Source organism: Vicugna pacos, chromosome 31, assembly GCF_048564905.1.
Source record: "Vicugna pacos chromosome 31, VicPac4, whole genome shotgun sequence".
NCBI lineage: Eukaryota > Metazoa > Chordata > Mammalia > Artiodactyla > Camelidae > Vicugna > Vicugna pacos.
In genome coordinates this window covers 19,075,895-19,095,711 of record NC_133017.1, presented here as the reverse complement: position 1 = coordinate 19,095,711, position 19,817 = coordinate 19,075,895, and the positions used below count along the sequence as shown (strand labels likewise).

The 19,817-nt window shown below is 42.2% G+C and overlaps 2 protein-coding genes and 1 non-coding gene across 4 annotated transcripts in view; 2 read left to right on the top strand and 1 right to left on the bottom strand.

Annotated features, from left to right (window-relative positions):
• DOCK5 (dedicator of cytokinesis 5) overlaps positions 1 to 10,116 on the top strand; it is a 176,294-nt gene extending 166,178 nt beyond the window's left edge. For both annotated transcript variants that reach the window (XM_072952781.1, XM_072952782.1), the window contains 4 exons: positions 3,406 to 3,574; positions 4,244 to 4,382; positions 5,316 to 5,419; positions 6,000 to 10,116. In XM_072952781.1, the coding sequence (XP_072808882.1) occupies positions 3,406 to 3,574; positions 4,244 to 4,382; positions 5,316 to 5,419; positions 6,000 to 6,104 (517 nt within the window). In that variant the 3' untranslated portion in view covers positions 6,105 to 10,116. The remainder of the gene's footprint in view (positions 1 to 3,405; positions 3,575 to 4,243; positions 4,383 to 5,315; positions 5,420 to 5,999) is intronic.
• A 2,115-nt stretch (positions 10,117 to 12,231) lies between these two features.
• On the top strand, positions 12,232 to 12,303 carry TRNAA-GGC (transfer RNA alanine (anticodon GGC)). Its single transcript has one exon. It is a non-coding gene; the product is annotated as a tRNA-Ala (tRNA).
• A 1,283-nt stretch (positions 12,304 to 13,586) lies between these two features.
• On the bottom strand, positions 13,587 to 16,545 carry GNRH1 (gonadotropin releasing hormone 1). The gene is made up of 3 exons (XM_006203219.4): positions 16,358 to 16,545; positions 14,951 to 15,046; positions 13,587 to 13,784 (listed from the first exon to the last, which is right to left on the bottom strand). The coding sequence occupies exons 1-3, from the start codon at positions 16,520 to 16,522 to the stop codon at positions 13,743 to 13,745; spliced, it is 303 nt and encodes a 100-aa protein (XP_006203281.2). The 5' UTR covers positions 16,523 to 16,545; the 3' UTR covers positions 13,587 to 13,742.
• Between the last annotated feature and the right edge of the window lie 3,272 nt (positions 16,546 to 19,817).

Below are 19,817 nucleotides of genomic sequence, written 5' to 3'. Positions count from 1 at the left end.
TACCATTTCGTGACCCACTGCCTCATTTAATATACATGATGAGTATTTAGCATCATTGTGTATTTTAGTGTTGAATATATGTTAAATCAGTTGACTGAACATTTATTTATAATTTTGATATTCCATATAATAATAATTATACCACAAAAATTAACCTGTACGAATGGCCTTCTACCTAGAAATCAAATGTTTATTACTTCCTGAATGATTTATCGGTTCTTTTCCCCACTGGCATAGATATGTTTACAGAGTTGTAATTATAGCACAGATACAGTCTGGTATTTGCATTTCCTCTTTATCTTTTTATTATAAGCATTTACCATGTTGCTATATAATTTTTTTTATTATTTGTTGTCATTTTTGGTGGCTGTCTACCATTGCATCATATGAATGGGTCGTAACTAATTCTTCTCCCTGCTATAGGATATTTTAGCTATCATGTCATTATTTCTAAACAGATAATCATAGAAGTTCATTCTAAACTTAATACAAAAACATTTCAGTTGCACCAATGTAACATGCATTTATATTATTAAGAATTGTAGGAAACACATGTGTACATATAGTTTTATGATTATTTCTGATATGTTCCCAGATCACATCTCCACCTTTGGTTAAGGGCAAGTGTAGGGTGCATTTCCAGAAGCATATATTACCTACTCAGAGGGTGAAATTATTTTTTAAATTCTCAATAATCACATAAATACCAACGTGCAATGCCATATGCAATGTCAGAGCGACTATAATTTTTCGTAATAATATTCACCCATATTAAGTATTTGGACTATTTTTAATCTTGTGAATTCTGACGTATTAAGTAATGATTCACTTGTTTATTTTTTTCCTTCAGTGGTTTTTTTCATGCCATAATGTGCTACTATGTACTTTGTGGAAAGCACAGACGTTCTCTTCCGCTCAGTAAGACTCTTTTCTTAAATAAACTCTGTATCATGAAAAAAAAAAAAGGGAAGTTTTCAAGCAGCTGTTGAAAATCAGAGACACCATAATAGCTGTTCCATTAGGGCAGGGAACAGACAGACAGATGCCTGGGGTCCGCTGTGCGCCGTGACCCCAGACAGGTGGGTCGCTGCTCTTGCCCACATCTGCCCAGCGAGTAAGAAGGCATCATTGATACTGTTTCCCAACATTTAATCAGGATGTTTCTTTAGCTCAAACATCCCCACCTAATGACCTTGATTCTCCGACTAGCAGTGTTATGTCACAGTGTTCCTTGAAACTTCCATGGTGGTTGTTGGGTGTGCCATCTAGAAACAGTCACTTCTTTCCCGTTAGGATACACCCGTCCAGTTTGGCGAACGGGAGGCTGAGGCCCCGAAAGAGAATTACTTGCTGAAACAGGGCGTTGTGATAAGGGAACCTGGAAGTGATTACACTGCATGCCCGCTCAGAACGTGCCCAGAGCACCAGCAGAGCAGGGGCCCCAAACTAAAATTTTTTTAGAAAAAGACTAATCTTTGGTATTTCAGGAAAATCACTGAAGTAGTCAGTGTAGGAAAAAAAAAACAAAACACAGACACTGTGAGCCTACACTGTCTTTATCTCATGGCTTGGTTTGGTTGGTAATTGGGCCCTCCTGAAACGCACACCTTTGCCTGTCGAGCTAGTGTCAGCAGTCACTCACCCTCATTCTCAGTCTCTCAAGTAAAGTGATAATAGACCCAGTAGGATCTTGGGTGGTGGTTTTTTTCCCTCCCTGAGCAATTAGCTGTTTGAAGTGATTCTTTCTGGGGGGAGGGTAATTAGATTTCTTTCTTTATTTTAATGGAGGTACTGGGGATTGAACCCAGGGCCTCGTGTGTGCTAGGCATGCGCTGTACCACTGAGCTGTACCCTCCCCTCCTGTACCAATTGAAAATCAAACCAGAGCTTATTAAATACCCATTCAGAAGCTGTTAGCAATATACATCATAAAGATAGATTTCTAACCCTTCTCCCCCCCCCCTTTTTTTTTTACATTTTGCCACGTTCATTCCTTCTCTCTCTGTCTCTCCCCACTCCCCAACTTGGCCCTTTGAGAGGGGGTTGCATACATCATGGCTGTAGAACAAGTGGATTGTCCTACCGTGACCGCTTACTACATGCAGTGCAGTCTATAAATTCAGGAAGTTTAACGTTGACACAATACTTCAAGCTACAACCCATATTCCAGTTTTGTCAACTGTCCCAGTAATGTCTTCTGTAGCAATTTCTGGTGCAGGATCCAGTCGGGATCACGTATTATAGTTAACCATGTCTCTTCATTCTTCTTTAATCTGAAATCGTTTCCTTAGCCTTTCTGTGTCTTTCATAATATTGACATTTTTGAAGATGGTGGACCAGTTATTTTATAGAATTTTTTTCGCTTGGGTTTGCCTGATGTTTCCTCGTGTTTAGGATTCAAGTTATCCATTTTTGTGCAACGTCGTGTCCTTTTCAAGTATCATATCCAGAGACCCATTATGTCCGTTCATCCCTTACTGGTGATGTTAATGGACCATGAGGGTAAGATTTTGCCCGCTGTCTTTTCTATTTTAAAAATAGTACTTCCTGGTGGGGAGGGTATAGCTCAAGTGGCAGAGCAGCATGCTTAGCATGCTTGAGGTCCTGGGTTCAATCCCCAGCACCTCCTCTAAAAATAAATGAATACATACATAAATATCAATCAGTCAGTCAATCAACCTGATTGATTGACTCCCTCCTCCCCCCAAATAAAAAAATTTAAAATAAAATAGTACTTCCTATTTTTCCCTTTTGTAATTAATAAGTACTTTATGGGGAGATAGTTTGAAACACTCCTGTTTCTCAGCAAACTCTTCCCTTCTGTAGCATTTTTATGATTCTTGAATGAATCAGTTTTCACTGTGGTGCTTGAAAATCTCATTGTCATTAAAAAACATTTGAGGAGTACGCCTAGCTGCTAGGCAGTATGCTAAGCATTTTATAGTCACCCTTTTAGGTAGGTAGTATTATTATCCCCATTTCACAGATAAGAAAACTAAAGCACACAATGGCTATCTGCCCACGGTCACCCAGTAAGTAAGTATTGGCAGGATTTGAACCCAGGCTGTTGGTCTCCAGAGCAGGTGTTCTTATCCACTGCATAAAGCTGCCTATTCATCTTTTACTGTGTGAATTCTGTCTTTACCTCTGAGTTTAACAAGACCATGTCTTCCTGGGATAAGATAAATATCCACTAGTGCTTTCTTTCCCTACTTCGATGGTCTCATTTCTGTACGCACAGACCCTGCGATAGTCACTGGCAGTTGAGAGTTCGGACTTAGAACCTGAGAGGGAAACTATGGGTCGAGGTCAGGCTGAGGAGCATCTCCCCTGGTCTTCTTAGACTCAGCTTTGCCGGTCAGATGATCAGTGTTTTCTGATTTTGTCCTCATTTGTGGCCGACAGGTCCATCCTGGAGCCGCTTCTGGAGCGCAGGGCCTCGTCCGGTGCCCGAGTGGAAGAGCTGGCCCTCCGCGAGGATGGCGAGAGCCGGGTCAGCAAGTTCAAGAGAAAAGACTGGAGCTTGAGCAAGTCCCAGGTCATCGCAGAGAAAGCGCTGGAGCCTGATCTGCTGGTAAACAAAACAAGCCAAAAACAACGCCACGGGTTTACAGGGCTTTCCCTGTAGCTGGGCACCTCACCAACCACTTCACAGCCGTGAGTCACCAGGTGGAAGCCTGGTGTGGTTTCTCAGGACGTGGCAGCCTGTGGGGGTGTCAGATCTCAGGCTGTGCTGAGAAAAGTGCAGACAGAGATCAGAGTCTAAATCAGTAGTGGCGTAAGATTTACCCACAGTGTAACATGTGGGCTGATTCTTGGAATGTGGTTCTCGCCACTGTGTTCCATAAGGCTGTCCAAACATTGTCATTTCTCTTCTTTTTACTTAAAAAAAAAAGCCAGACAGGTACTTTTTCTTCCATAAGCCACATCAAGTTGTTAAGTGTGGCAGGACCAGCTCTCTCTGATAGTCAGCGTAGCTTGTTTCCAACCTAAATGACACTATGGTTGAAATCAAGTCCGTGGCCAGCTGGAAAATTGTCTCTGGTCCCCTGGTCCCCTGGTCCCCTGTCATTGTCTTTGCCCTCGTGCCCCCCAACAGCGATAAGCTTAGAAAGGGCTCCTGGAGTTTTGCCCTTTTAACAAGTTTCCGCCCTGTAGCAGGGTTGTTCCGAGCATTGATGAGCTCAGCCTTCCTCACCATGAGAACGTTTTGCTGTGTCTCCCCACCCCACCCCCCGACTAGAGTCCAGCCAGGAAAGCACAAAGGCCGAAGAGTCTCCAGCTGTCGGACAGTCGGCTGACACCGTTTCATGGCTCTTCGCCGCCTCAGGCGACATCCCTGAGCCCACCCCCACTCACTCCTAAAGCTACCAGGACCCTGAGTAAGTTCCGCTATAGAGACCCCTTATCTTCGTGGTTTTAGGGGATGGAGTATGTGTGGGAATCTGGAACATTTTTAACCAAAATAGACACAAGGTATATGAGATTGTTGTGAAGTTGGTTTAATTCAGGGATGGTGGGTAGAATTCAGTTAGAGTCTGGCAAGATGTCCTTAGGATGGTAAGAGTCATTTAACTTTTCTGTACAGAGATCCACAGGGTCTCACTGTCCCTTTTCCAGTTGTGAAGGTATCAGTGAAGTAGATCTGGACAAGGACCAGACAGGAAGCGAGTAACCTGGGAACTGTTGGGTAGATAGCCGTGTACTTTATGTAGCCAAGGGTCCAAAATAAGGAAAAGAAATAGACCCATTCTATATAGTACTTAAGAGCCAAGCTTGGGGAATCAGCAGCACACAACTCCTGAGAAGAATTACAAGGTCCCCTTGGCACAGAGGAACAGCAGAGGGGGAAACCATTGTACCAAACAGGGGACAATGGTCAGCCAAGAGTCAGAGATAATTCAGGCAAGTTTTCCTGGAGCAAGTGGATCTTGCCCCCTTTACATGATAGAACTATGACAGTTCAATTGAACCAGTATTTATTGACTACCTAGTATGTGATGGATGCTTTTTCTAAGCACTGGGATATGCCAGAGAACAGAGTAATACTCTGAATTCTAGAAAATGTTCTCATCTTCAGCTTAATAGTAAAAACCCTGAACCCAAAATGGGATTTTTTACTTAAGAACGTGTTGTGAAGCCTTCTGGTGAGTGAAGGGCACTGCATTTTTCACAAAGGGTAAGGGATCTTTTCCATTCTGTCCACAGAAACGATAGAATGTGACCTTAGTGATGTGATTGACCAGGTTGGAAGTCCCATGAGATTCCTTGATGAATTCTTCTCTCTGCCTTCATCCACTTTGTGTCATTTCCAGGCTCCCCATCTTTGCAGACGGATGAGCAGATGACTCCTACTGTCCCACCGCCCCCGCCCCCCAAAAGCAAGCCCTACGAGAGCAGCCAGAGGAACTCCACAGAGGTAGGGGGGCCACAGCGGTCGTGGGGGCCAGAGCACCTCCCCCCCAACTCATGGGGATGCAGCACTGGATGTCCCAAGGTTTTTAGTAGGCAGGTTTGCTCATCCATTTTTCACTCTAATCGAGTCTTGGTTCAATCCTGAAACCATGAAAGAGAGGGGAGTTTTCAGTGGGAAGGAACCATGTGCAAGTAGACCTTTCACCACATTGAAGGTAGAGCTTTTTTTGTACCTCACCTTGGGTACAGGCAAGTGAAATAAGTGAATTCTGGTTCCCATTTAAAGAGTTTACTTCCTCCGAGTGAACATTCTGGAATGGCCTCTGATGGATTTCCTTCATTCATTCAACACATATTTATTGAGTCCTCAAGTACTGGGGATGCAGCAGTGTTGTTGTGTATCTCATTAACGCAAGGAGAAAGGGGGAGATGGAATCAGTCTTGTTTCCTTTTTCACCTTGCAAAGGCTGTGTAGATAAACTCAGATCAGTTAGAAGCTAACGCAGAAAGTCAGAAATGTGGAGAAGGCAGAATTAGGAAGAAAGGTAAGACTCATTTCTCCTTCCGTGTGTCTGCTCCACCAGATTGCGCCCCCACTGCCTGTCCGAAGAGAAGCCAAAGCCCCACCCCCTCCACCTCCAAAAGCTCGGAAATCTGGCATCCTTTCTTCTGAGCCTGGATCCCAATAAGGATCTCGTCCTCTCTCTGGAACTCTGAGTGCCCTGGACCACTGACGCCTGGGAGCTGGCCTCGGGGAGGCAGTGTCCTCATTGCATGGGGCCCCCACTGGCTGCCTTTCCTGATCTGGGATTGAGGTTCACCAGCTCAGAACTGGTTTCATTCTTTCAAAAGCTTCCCTTTGATTGATGCCTGGGTCCCTGCCACGTCTCCTCCAGTCCATGTGGAATTCTGGAATTGGCCAGATCCTGTGTGTTTCTCAAAGGAGAGATCTCCCTCCCCGTTACTACACTGCAGCCTCTGGTGCAGAGCCACCGGGGGCTCCAAGAACCTGGAGAAGTTCTTCCCACACGGTGGTGGTGGAGGAGCCACCCCCATAACCTACTCCTTGGAGGAATTTCTGGCTTGGTTTCTGAAAAGCTGTGCGTAAGACTTAGTTCTCTCCCGTGGACATACCCTATTCCTCAGAACCTATTGAAAGAGACTGAGACAAGTACTTTGGTAGCCAGAATAGTCTATCTTTCTGAGGTCTACTGTGTCTCCTTGGAGGAAAAGAACATCCTTTTAAGGGAGATGGGCTGCTTTCAAGTAAGAATGGCTATCATCACTGAAAGAACTTAGACTCCATCATGAGCCCTGAGCTCCTGCATCCCTGACCCCCATCCACCTGTGGCTTGGGAAAGCTGCCCCCCACATCCCCCACCAGGGGTCCCCCACACTCCCGACTAATGGCCTTACTGCCCAACAGTCACTCTTCCCTCCCACGGACTCTTGAAGCTCCTGTTTTTGTACACAGTTCCCCGTCACCTCCTCTGAGCTCAAGTCACTGGATCTGAGGGACTTGGCAGCCTGGATTCAACTGCTTCTCTTCCAGATCTCAGTCGGGTGTCTCGGTGACCCCTGGCTGCAACCTGATTTTGCCCTGGAGAATACAGTGCAATATCTCTCTTTGGTTATTTATTCCTCTTGATTGTGGAATTGATTTGATTACATATTTATGGTACCAATGTCAATATTCTTTTCGGAAGGAAAAAATGGGGTAATTGAGAGGATCAAATACTATCGACACACACAGAAACAGCCACACAAAGTTAAAGACATTTTGACCTGGAAAGGACTTAAAGTTCATACAAACACACCCTCACGTTGTAGATAAGGAAACTGAGGCTACGCACAAAAAAAAAAAAATTGCAATATTGAGTCTTACTACTAATCCATCCTGCTGACCAGGGTTATCCCCAGGTGACGTCTAGAAGGCAATCCGACAGATTTTTCCATCCCTACCCTGAGTTGAAACAGCAGTGGAAATGTCCCAGCTATTTCTATACCACTTAGGTGTTTATAGCAAAATAGAACACTTGTTCAATGTAGATCCCGGGGGCCACCCTTTGGGTAGGCTCTCTGGGGAACAGCCTGGCCAGGTCACCTTTCCTTTCAGGTGGAGAGAGAAGGAGAGAGTTCACCTCCGAGAATCAGGGCTTGCTGGCCTCCACCTCTTTTAGGAGAGACATGTTAATTCATCACAGGGTCAGAGAAGTCAAAACAGAACAAAACAAAACAAAACAAACAAACAAAAAAACCTCTGAGATGTGTCCAGCCTTACTCAGGAAATTCATATGCGTCTTTAAAAGTGCTACATTCTTGTTTTTGCTCCACCTGAGAGTGAGGTGCTGTACCAGGCAAGAACCTGGACTCTGGAAGTAACCCATTCAGGTTTGAGTCCACCCACCTACGTCATCTCTCAGCTTTGCAAACTCCCGCAAACTATTTGAAATTCTCTTGAGTTTTCATTTCTTCACTTTTCAGAATGGGGCTCATCCCTGCCACACAGGCTGCTTTGGGGCTCAGGTGAGATGGCAGTAGGTACTCATGAAATGGTCCTTTCTGGTGGTCTCTGCTGGGCCTGAGTGAGATCGGGAACTTTCGATACGTGACTGAGATTCTTTTTTGTTTTTGTTTTTTTTCCAAGATCATTTGGAACGTGAGTGCAGGTTAGCGCTGCACATAACAGTTCCTCTTCAAAAGGTGGCATCTCATGTAATTATAACTGGAGACAAAGCATTAATAAGACCTGAAGAGGATTTTAAGTGGCAAGAAAAGAGAATGAGAAGGAACGGATGGGCTCTGCAGGGCTTACGTGGAGCTGGGAGCAGCTTCTGAGAAGTTGCCGGGCAGACTGGCTGGCAGGGATTCGTGTACCTCACCCCACTTTCCAGGCTGCCGTTAAAATAGAAGGATGTAGACTAGGTCACAAAGAAACCAGACCAGAAGCACATCCCTTCTGAGCAGTGGGGGTGAGTCCTGCAGCCTGGCTTTGGTCAGAGGCTTGGGACATCGGATACACCAGTGCCCAAATGCCTTCCCTTTTTAAAGATGTTTTTCCATAGGACTCCCTTCCCACAGTTATGGAAATACTAGATCTCTCCTGGCTGAATACAAAGGATTCCAAGTAATGTTGCGAACAGTAGGTCACAGGGAGACACTGGAAGGGTCATCTCCTTGGGAAGCCACTGGGTCAGAAAGAGTCGTATTTAACGAAAGATCCTAAGTAATGTGTGTCCTGAAATCAAAGATGGAGACTGCAAAGAAATGCCTTATGATTACCGTAAATCTAGGAGAGATGAGGGCCAGGGCATGAAAAGAGAAAGACCTGGTCTTTATCTCCCTCGGTAAGCTTTCTGAAATATTGAAAGACATTGGAAGTAGCCCCCAAATTGTCACAACCTTGTGGGTATTGGTTTCTGGGGTTTTTTTTTTTTTAAATCCCTTTTTCCCTCTTTCTCTATCCTGGTGACTTGTATTGATTTGAGATCATTTTTCAAGAATTGTTTTGTTCAGCATATATTAAGCTCTTACTGAAGTGCCAGACACCATCCTAGACCCCCAGGATATGGCAGTTCAGCATGTCCAAAGGAAACAGCCCCGGTGTACGAGGACTGTGGTGTGCCGTGGGATTGGCAAAAGAATGGCTTTCAAGGAAAGTGAAACTCTAAATAAGGCTGCTGGGCTGTGGGCTGCCTCCCCCTCCTCCACCTTCACACCTTGATTCCAGAGTTACAGTCATTGTCTTCAATCAGAGAGACCCATTAAGAACAACTGCCATCCTCAGGTCCCTAAGACAAAACCAGAGATGAAGCCGGGTTTGAAATAACGATCTCCCTTTGCTGACTCTTTCCAAGTTTCGAGAGTCCTTCGCCCAGATTATGGGCTTTGAAACTGAGATATAACTTACATGCAAGTTAGAGGCACAGATCTTAGGTGTACAGATGGATGGGATTCTGTGTTAGCGCACACCCACGTCACCACCTCCCAGACCCACGGACTGCTTCCGGCACCACAGAAGTGTCCCTTGTGTCCGGGTTGTCATCTTATAAAAGGTATTTCAAAGGCCCTTCAATTTCGTACCTACCTTCTCATTTTTCAGGTATAATGAAAAGGGAAGAAAAACCACACCATCAGCACAGAACAAAACTCTAATGAATATACCTTTGGGCAAGTCGATTTGTAGTCAGTCCCTGGACTTCAGTTTCCTCGTGTAAAAAAATACGTGTTTGAGGTTACGTGATTTTTAGAATCCTTCCAGCCCTAGCTCTCTTTTATTATAAGTAAATCAAAGAGAGAGAGAAGGAAAGTTGTTGTTCAAAGGTTTTAGATCTATACACCATGCCTAAGTGGGATTTTAAAATTAAGTTGGAAAAGGTAAGTTCCTCTTTGGGTGGGTGGAGAGTGCAACCATCAGGTCTAATCTACAGAAGATAAAAGTTTTCAGGTTGATGACGTCAGGCTGATTCATATAATCCAGGCAAGCCTCATCTTTTTATGCTGCCCAGACTCATCCATCAGTCACGTTTTCTGAGTTGTTCATCCAAACTTTGTCAAAAGTCTCAGTAGCCATGATTTTGTAAATGAGTTGGGTTTCAAACATGAACCATTAAGAAGATGTGCATTGAACTAGAGAATTTTTGTTCAGATTTGCTGTTATTTATTTTGTAAATTAAAAATGGTAATGTATTTTCAAGTTCATTGTGTACTTAGCTTATTATTAATTACTCTTACGTTCATGAAATGAAATCATCCCTGAACCCTTTCTTACCGTTGCTCCTTCACGACCTCACACCCGCTGTTCCTTCTGGTCTCATTTCATTACAGGTCCTGTTTGTTTCAACTTGTACTGTGGGGTCATTGAGTCATCTTTGCCTGGAAGCAATTAAAACTGCAAACTATTTGGTTCTTCCCCCACCTCCGCCCACACCCCATTCATCCCTTTGGCATCTGATCTGACAGTTTTCTGATAACAATTAGTTTAATACAGAAGTTCTGTTTCTCCACTCATTCACCACAGATAACTAGGCAGAGGGAACGGGAGAAATGCAGAGGTTAAAAGGGATATTTAGGAGTAACTTCCCTGGAAAGGATGGGAACTGACTCTCAAACTAAGTTGTACAAACTAGGTTGAACCTGGGAAGAAGCCACAGCCCAGACCAATTCGATCGGAATATCCAAGGGAAGGGGGTGGGACCCAGGCAGTAGCATTTCTCTTAAGTCTCCCCCTTGTTATTCCAATGTTAGGCCAAGGCTGAGAACCATTGCCTTAGAGGAAAGAGCAGCTTTAGAAAATTGGTGTTCAAGGTGCATTTCTTAAACTCCCTTCCGCTGGTGGGTCAGATTGGAAAGAAGGGGCAGCTGCATTCCAGCTAGCGTAGCACCTCTGGTTTTTGGTTTTGTTTTTTAATTGAAGTATAGTTGATTACAATGTTGTGTTAATTTCTAGTGTACAGCATAGTGATTCAGTTATATATATTCTTTTTCATTACAGGTGACTACAAGCCATTGAATATAGTTCCCTGTGCTATGCAGTAGGACCTTGTTGTTTATCTGTTTTATATATAGTAGTGTGTGTCTGCAAATCCCAAACTCCTAATTTATCCCTCCCCGCCTTCCCCTTGGTAGCCATACGTTTGTTTTCTATGTCTATGAGTGTACCACTGTTCTAAATCCTGGGCTTATGCATAGATTTTTTTTTATTTTGAAGAAGGCATCCCAGTGCTTTAAAACATGTGCAGTTTATTGCTTTTTAGGGCAATAGTGCTCCACTGTCTGTGTACATAAGAATCACCAGAAGGCTTGTTCAAAATGCAGATGGCTTGGGCTCCAAAGACTAAGTCAGTCAACCTGGGTAATCTTAGGATCTAGGGTCCCCACTGAGAAAAGCTACTTGAGAGCATCTTCCACTGTCAAAATGTGTAAGTGCTGTTACTCTATGCAGTGATTCTTAGCTTTTTTCCCCCAGTCACCTCGCTTCTAAAACTTTTGCTAGAAATGGTCTGTCTTCAAGCCATTCTTTCTGTTAGTTGATCACTTAAAGCCGTGTATGTTTGAGAACTTTTTAAGCGTAACATTCAGTATGTTTCCTCATCCTTTATTTTGAGAGGATGCAGACTTCTTTTTGAAGCTACGTTGATGAGTTAGAGACTTCTTCAGATTCAGGAAAATGTTTAAAATTTTAGTAAAGGGCTCATTTTCTCTCCTTCCCCCTAGTAATTTGGGCCATTGGAGAGTCAAACACCTGACGTGTTCACATAAATTGTGAATAACCTGATGCCATCGCCAGCCTCTGACTTCAGCATCAGGGAGCTGGGCTGAGAGCATCTTTTTGGTACCCCAGTCAGGAATGTCCACAGCTGTCTCCAAAGAAGTTGTCCCAAAGACAAGCTTTGGCCAAGGAAACCTGATTTTCCAAACAGGATGCATTAGATAAACAGGTGTGTGGCCTTCTTTTTTGTAATGTGTTAACTCATGTAAAGATTGTAAATTAGATTGTTTTTATATAGTAAAAAAAAGTTCCTGAGTGATTGGCAACGTAAAAGCCTCTCATCCTGTGTCGTATGAGTTGATTAATGAAATAATGCAGTTTTGCCTTTTGTTCCATTAAAAAAACTAAGGTGATTGTGGACCACTTCACTGCCTTATTTTATTAAGGAGGGAGGAGAAATTTTTGGATTCCATTTTAGAGAGTTCTCAAATGGAGGTATTTGGGAAATCTAGCATTGTACAGTAGCAATTATTTGTGTTAAAAGTAGGGGTTTTCTCCCCCATGGGGTGTTTCTGATGCCTGTTTAAAGTCTTTTTGGTGCGGCTAGGGGTATAGCTCAGTGGTAGAGCACGTGCTTGGCATGCACGAGGTCCTGGGTTCAATCCCCAGTACCTCCGTTAAGGAAAAAAAAAATTCTTTTTTTGAAGGGAAGGAAGAAGGTTCCAAATGTCTGATTAAAAGAATTAAAAAGGCCTAGCTAGGTCTTCGCCATGAGAATGTAGGCATAAGTAGTTGCTGTGACATCAGGCAAGTTATCTGAAATTTGAGATTTTCAAATGGTCTCATAGTCACTGGGGACCTGTGAGGATGAAGGAGAACAGGAGTGTCCTAGCGTCTGGGGCCACGTGGAGAAGTGGTCACCAGTGAAACTAGGTTGACACAGGAGCCCCAGGATCCTGTTTCAACTCCAAGTAACCAAAACACTGGGCTTCCAAGTTCAAGTCCATTGGCTGCTCATCGCAGTGCATTACAGGAGCACTGACTTTGGAACCCAACAAAACCGAGTGGGTCTTGTAAACTCTTAGAGCCCCGTTTTCCTCATTTTAAAGGAGAGGCAATAGTATCTATTTTCCAAGGTCACTGTGAAGGTTAATGAAAATACTTCAGCACGTATCTAGCCTGTTCTGGAGGATGTGTGGTGGCGGTGCTGTTTGACCCGGGGACATGGGAACGCCTGAATCCTGTCTTCACTGACTGCAGGCCATAGTGTTACTTAAGAGAAATACCAAAGAGATCAGGCAGGGGCACACTGTGGTTTTTCGGCCTTGGTCCCAAACCTGGTGTGCACGGCTTGCTATGGTGAACTTGGACCCTGTGGAGCCAGAAGGAGCATCAGACCAGGTGCCTAGTGGAGCCTCTTCTTCCCCGAGGCCTCTCTCGGGTTCCAGTTGACTTTCTTTCTTTTTTCTTTTTTTTTTGAATGATTTTTATTTGTTTATTTTTGTTTGTTTTGTTTTGGGGGGGTAATTAGATTTACTTATTCATTTATTTTTTAATGGAAGTACTGGGGATTGAACCCAGGACCTCACGCATGCTAAGCTCAACCTATACCACTGAGCGATACCCTCCCCCTCCATTGGCTTTCAAAGGGATTGGAGACAATCTGGGGAGGAAGCTTTGGCCGTGGCGCTATCTTGCTTCTGAAGGGTATGGTCAAAGATAAAGCTACAACCACAGAGAAAATTGTAGCTGAATCAGTTTGGGGCCCAGACCGATATGTGACCATTGTCCTTGTGGGTGCAGGGTGTTGGTGGTGGAGGTGAGCCTTGAGATACCTGTAGCCAATAATGACATTGACTCTGTTACCCCACCTTCCATCGCCCACTGTAGACAGACTTGGGGGCCCCTGTGTGGGCTTACAATGTCCCTTCCCCACCAGAGTTCTGAGTTAGAGGAAGACTTCACATTTATGCTACTTTATTCACAACACAGCACTTGATTATGAAACATGCAACCTGGTGTTAAGAATTTCTGAAGTTCACACAATTAACAGACATTAAGTGAGTCACACGTTTCAGTCAGAATTGTACTTGTCAAATTTTCTGGCCCAGTGGATTTAAATCTTCTTCTGCTCAGTTTCCTCTTCAATCAGACTTTCCTGAAAAATACGTGAGTAACAAATATATCAAGGTTGATTTTATGAGCTGAATTTCATTATGTTTGTGACATTTTAATTTCTAATGTACTGATACAGAAAGAATAGATCCATTTGTCTACACATTGTTTAGTAAACATAAGGTCTACAGTTTTAAGGGTGTGAAGACAGGTAAAAGAAAGGGTCTGATTTACCCATCTGTTACTAACTGAGCTTTCTCCTCAATTCCTTCCTTCCAGCGTCATGTTTGGAAATTTTCACTATTTGCTATCATTTTTCTCATGAAGTCAGCAGGATTAGAAAGGGGAAGTAAAGATGTCTGTCCACTTTTTCCTTTGTCCTATGGGCGTAGAAGTTGAAGTCAGTGGAGAAAATAAAAACTCGCTCATCTTCATATATGATTTATTCAGACTTTCTCTGTTCCTGGGTGTAATTGAAAATTGTAATGCCTTCTAACTGCTGCAAATAAGTGGACCACAGAGCTCAGAGAACACTAACATTGAATTCAAGATTCAGTTTCTATATTCAATTCTCTTTATATATATATATATATATATATATTTAATTTTTTAATCAAAAACTTACATTGGGTTAGAAGATTTCCATCTTTGGTGGGAATTTGGAAAATTGTTGTAGTCCAGTCAGCAAACTGGAAGTCAAGCCTGTGGCTCTGAATTATGAGTGTACTAGTTTGGAAATGCTTATTGCAAAGGGCAAAAAGTTAGAACACCTTTTCTGATCTCTACATTTCTAGGCAAAACCATGTCATATCAAGAACTACTGAGGTGTCCGGTGGGAAGGTGTGAATTAGCCTAGGGAGGAACAGCCTAGGGGGTTTGATGAACATACCTGAAGAACTGACATGGGAAGAAATTGGTTTTTGTTAGTCATCCCAAAGGTGAGAGCCGAGATTAGGAGATACGGGTTGCAAAAAGATTTGAATTTTTTAAATATAAGAAAGAAAAAGTAGGTTCCAACCATTAGTACTGTCTAACCACTGAGAAAGAGTGTTTTGAAATGACGAGGGCCCAGTGCAGGAGGAATTCAGGCAATCAGGAAGGTAAGCATCGCAGTGGCTGTGAGGTGGTTGTCCCAAGTGGATGACCCAAAAGGTGGTACCCAAGGCCCATCCGTCTCTAAAGCTCCGTGTTATTAACACTGTAACTCACCAGAGCTCCTTTCAGGTCCCTGAGGGGAGAGCGGGGCTGGTGAATGGTACATTCGAAGCGCTGAGGTTCTGCTAGTCGATCGACCTCTTTGGCTATCTGCAGAAAAAGGACGTGATTCTTGGAGATGGAGATAAAGAAGTGAAATGGTATTTTCCGTTTCCACCAAAAATTGTGTCTGGAAAGTGAAGTCATGGGGACTGTGGGGCTGAGAAGGCGGCGAAATGGGATGGGGACTTCAAAAGAAGGTCGGTTTGCTGTCAGGAATTTTTATAAAAGGTTGGTATGCAGTTCTGGAGGAAATGGGTAAGGGTAAGGAGGGATAAATTTTCTCTCTGGAGATGATGAGAATGAAGCACTTGGAGCCTCAGGAGGGGCTGGTATACAAAAAATACAAGAATTTATAGTTATTAATAGGGTTGGTTTTCTAGTTTTTACTAAATATGTCATAGTTAAGAGAGTTGCTCACATATAGTCTGTGGGAAGGAGACTTTTTCAAATTCTGGGCTGCTTTAGTTCCTATTGAATTATCTTGACTATTTCTCATAAAAAGAGAGATTTCTTTTTAATGAAAATTAAATAGTTTTAAGTCTCTTCTAGCTTATGTTTGCCGTTCTCCAACATGTACTGAGTGTCTAGCCCTGAATCATTCATCCTTGAAAGCCTAGTTTGTTTCCCATTAACTAAAAAAAAAAAATTTGCAAATGTTTTTCATTAATCCACTAACATTTTTTGGATTAACCAGCCAAGATACATGGCCTTTCTTCTGTAATCCTCACAGGGCCCCAAGAAGTCACATTTTCTAGATAAAAAAATCAAGTACTCTGTGCTGGTGTTGGTACTAGTACTGAAATCTGATTTATAGGAAGTCAGACTCAGCATATTTTCCAGTATATATTTTGTCTCCTTGAGCTTGCTAACTCCTCTTTTCTAGGGGCTTCAACTTCTTTGCTTGAGAGCTCATATCATTAAAAATATTATAGCGCATGCCCCCTTAATAAGGATATTTATTTATGTTCTAAAAATGTATTGCTGACCTAATATAGATTTTTTTAAAAGATTATATAGAAATTTTAAAAAATAAGCAGAAATTCTGAGATTCTCTTTCCAAATCCCAAAGAATCATCTTGCACCAGAGACCTTGGCTGCATCCCATGGTTCCTAATTCCTTTGGCAATTCTGTATCCTCAGAGAATGGCACACTCCCTTGCGTTTGCTCCTCTTGGAATTCTTCCTGCTCTTTGTCTCATTGGTCCCTGTCTGCATTACAGCAGGAATGGGACCTTATAAGTGCCTTATCTCCCCCGGAATCCCTAGGTTAGAGCCTAGAGTACAGTTGAAGGCACACAGGATGTTAGTTCAATGGAATCCCATAAGCCACGTTTCATTTTGAAGCTGAGACACACTTACCTCTTGGAAAGAATCAATCACGTTTTCAGCATTTCTCTTTCCTCCAGGGCGCAATCCGTAGGACCAGTGCTGGCTGGAGCAGCCCACCACACAGACAGTCAGCAGAATAAGTCCAGCTAGAAGTTTGGAAATCGGCTCCATTCTAAGGAACATCAATGCAACCATCAAAAATTGATCCAGACCGGGTTGAGCAAAGACCTCTGGTTTGTGTCACTAACCCTGCAGAAGACAGAAGTGGGAGGCATCTCGAGTCAGTCCTTTAAACTCACATGTTGAGTAGTTTTTAGAACTGAACTGTCTTAATGTTTCTTATTTATTTGGTTGTCCAAATCCCAGGATTCCTCCTTTATCAAGTTTGCTTTTTTGCCTTAATATTCCACTCCCCACCCCCCACTCTGTGACTGGCTTTCATTCCAGGAATAAGAGGCTTGAGCCATCTGCTCGGAAAATGGCTCCTCCCAGGAATCTCTGGCTAATGTAAGTTGCTTGACATTAAATGACTGCACTGCGGTGCTAATTACATTTTGCTGAGTATCTGTCCTGGTCTTGCACACGTTATTGCTTTATTGCTGGCTGGACTATCTGTGAAAGTAAGAGAGGACTCAACACTTTTCAAAGCACGGGGTCCCAGACCAGCTGCCTCCCTGGCCAAGGCAGCCTTGAATTATCTGATGACATGGGGAGTTTTCACAAATGAATTTTCACTGGTGGGGAAGAGGCTAAAGACAAAATCCAACACTGGTTGATGAGCTGTTGCAATTTCCCAAAGGCTGGATCTCTGTGGCTGGGGTGGCAAGGACCCTGAAGTTCAAGATTTCTTTAGACACCTTTCCTGGCCTTAGCCCTTAGGGCGTAAAATGTGCTATGGACAGACAGTGGCATGCAGTCTGAAAAAAGTGCTAGAAATACAAAGCATTTTACCTGTTTGAGAGTAGAGAGCCAAAAACGTCTCAAGCTTCCTTTGGAGTGTGTTGAATCTGACTTTTCATTTTTCTAGCGTCCTTTTTATATGGAACTTTTCCAGGACACTGAAAATCTCCCCTGCTGGTAAATTGCACTGCACATGGACTGTGTTGTTGTTGTTTTAATAGTAAATGTTTTTTAATCCTCACATAAAACCCTTTAATGGTGTATGTAATTGGAGCACCCACTGCTGTATCTGGTAAATTTATTTAAATCTTGGCCATTAAAACCAGGGCTAAGGCTTTTACAATTCAGAGAGATTAATATCTAGCCAGGTAGGATTCCCTTGAGAAAACTGACAGACACATCAAGAGTTCGAGGAAGATAGCCGTCTCAGAATAAGTGATGTTAAATGCTCACGTAGACACTTTCACAGACGAGGCCATGTAATAATTAAAAATGTCGAGTCAGGATGTCTGGAAGATGCTTATTGAGTTAAAACATGTGAATCCCTGTACTGAAGGCGGTGGGAGTACAAAGATGAGAAATAATAGTTACCTGGCATGTGAGTGAGACTAGCCTCGCTCATTATTATAGTCCTGCAAAGGGGGGGTCATTATCCAAATTTTGCGGGTAGATGTCCCATGCCAGCAGTGAGCCCTTGGACTTTTTATTTACATAGCACAAGCATTTGAAAAAGCGAGCGACATTACTCTTTATTACATTTACTTGAACACATGATTGTCTTCCCCTAATTTACCCCTGGGCTATAACTCAGGATGTTCAAGGATCCCATTTTATTTAAGTATCTGTTAACAAATCCATAGCACAGTCAGCATTCAGTAAGTATAGATTTGAACGAATAAGTGAATGAATGAGTAAATGAATACAAAGTAAGGGCTTTTTTAAAAAAAAGGAATAATTTGCTCTTCCTCTTTACTTATTTTGGGGGGAGAGATAATTAGGCTTATATATTTAGTTTTTAAAAACATTTTAAAATTTATTCATTTTATAATATCATATTTTTTAATTGAAGTATAGTTGATGTACCATATATGTTACAGGTATACAATATAGTGATTCACAAAGTTTTAAAGGTGATATTCCCATTTATAGTAATTATAAAATATTGGCTATATTCCCCATCATTGTAGCTTATTTTACACCTAATGATTTGTACCTCTTAATTCTCCATGTTTACTTATTTTTTAATGGAGGTACTGGGGATTGAACCCAGGACCTTGTGTATGCTAAGCATGCGCCCTACCACTCAGCTGTCCCACCCCCCGGCAAAGTAAGCTTTTAACCGGGTTAGAGCTATCCTCTACTTCTGCATCAGAGCTGTGTTTTATCTGACACAGAATTAAACCTTCATGTACAATTGGATGTCAGGCCTATTACATTAACCAAGCAATAGAACATTTAAAAATAACTGGATGTTTGTTCATTTCTGAGCTGGAATTTGCCATTTCTCCTTGAGTAGGATGCTGAATGAGTCAGTTGTTGACCAGTGTCTTTGGAATGATTACAGTTGCCAGGATTTCAGCATAAAGAGCAATATTTATACTGCCCAAAGAAACTCCTACTTTGCCCAGACACCTCTGTGGAGGTTGTCAGCTCCGTGGTAGGGTAAAGAAGAGGATAAACTTTAAAGTATAAATGCAAATAGAGGAGGAATTAAAAAATAGAGCATAAGTGATTTACTTTATCTCACTTAAATTATTTTAATTATTTCATTTAGAAACTTCAAATAATTTAGGTGCCATTCTTTCTTTTTTTTTAATTGACGTATAGTTGATTTACAGTGACGTTAGCTTCTAGTGTACAGCATAGTGATTCAGTGATACATATATACATATTATTTTTTTTTGCAAGTTTTGAAGAATTTTTACTTTTTTATTGAAGTGTAGTCAATTTTAAATGTAGTTTTTACTATTGACTCTAAGTAAATTTGAATCATCTACATGTGACATGCATCCAGTTTTCACTGGGGTGTCTGTTTTTTTTTTAACATCTTTTTATTGAGTTATAGTCATTTTACAATGTTGTGTCAAATTCCAGTGTAGAGAACAACTTTTCAGTTATATATGAACATACATATATTCATTGTCACATTTTTTTTCGCTGTGAGCTATCACAAGATCTTGTATATATTTCCCAGTGCTATACAGTATAATCTTGTTTATCTATTCTGCGTATGCATGTCAGTATCTATAAATTTTGAACTCCCAGTCTGTCCCTTCCCACCCTCCGCTCACTTGGCAACCACAAGTTTGTATCTATGTCTATGAATCTGTTTCTGTTTTGTATTTTATGTTCTTTTTTTTTTTTTTTTTAGATTCCACATATGAGCAATCTCATATGGTATTTTTCTCTCTCTTTTGAATGACATTCTCCAGGGACATCCATGTTGCTGCAAATGGTGTTATATTGTAATCCCATTCCTAGGCATATATCCGGAAGGAACCCTACTTCACAAAAGACACCTGCACACCAATGTTCATAGCAGCACTATTTACAATAGCCAAGACATGGAAACAGCCTAAATATCCATCAA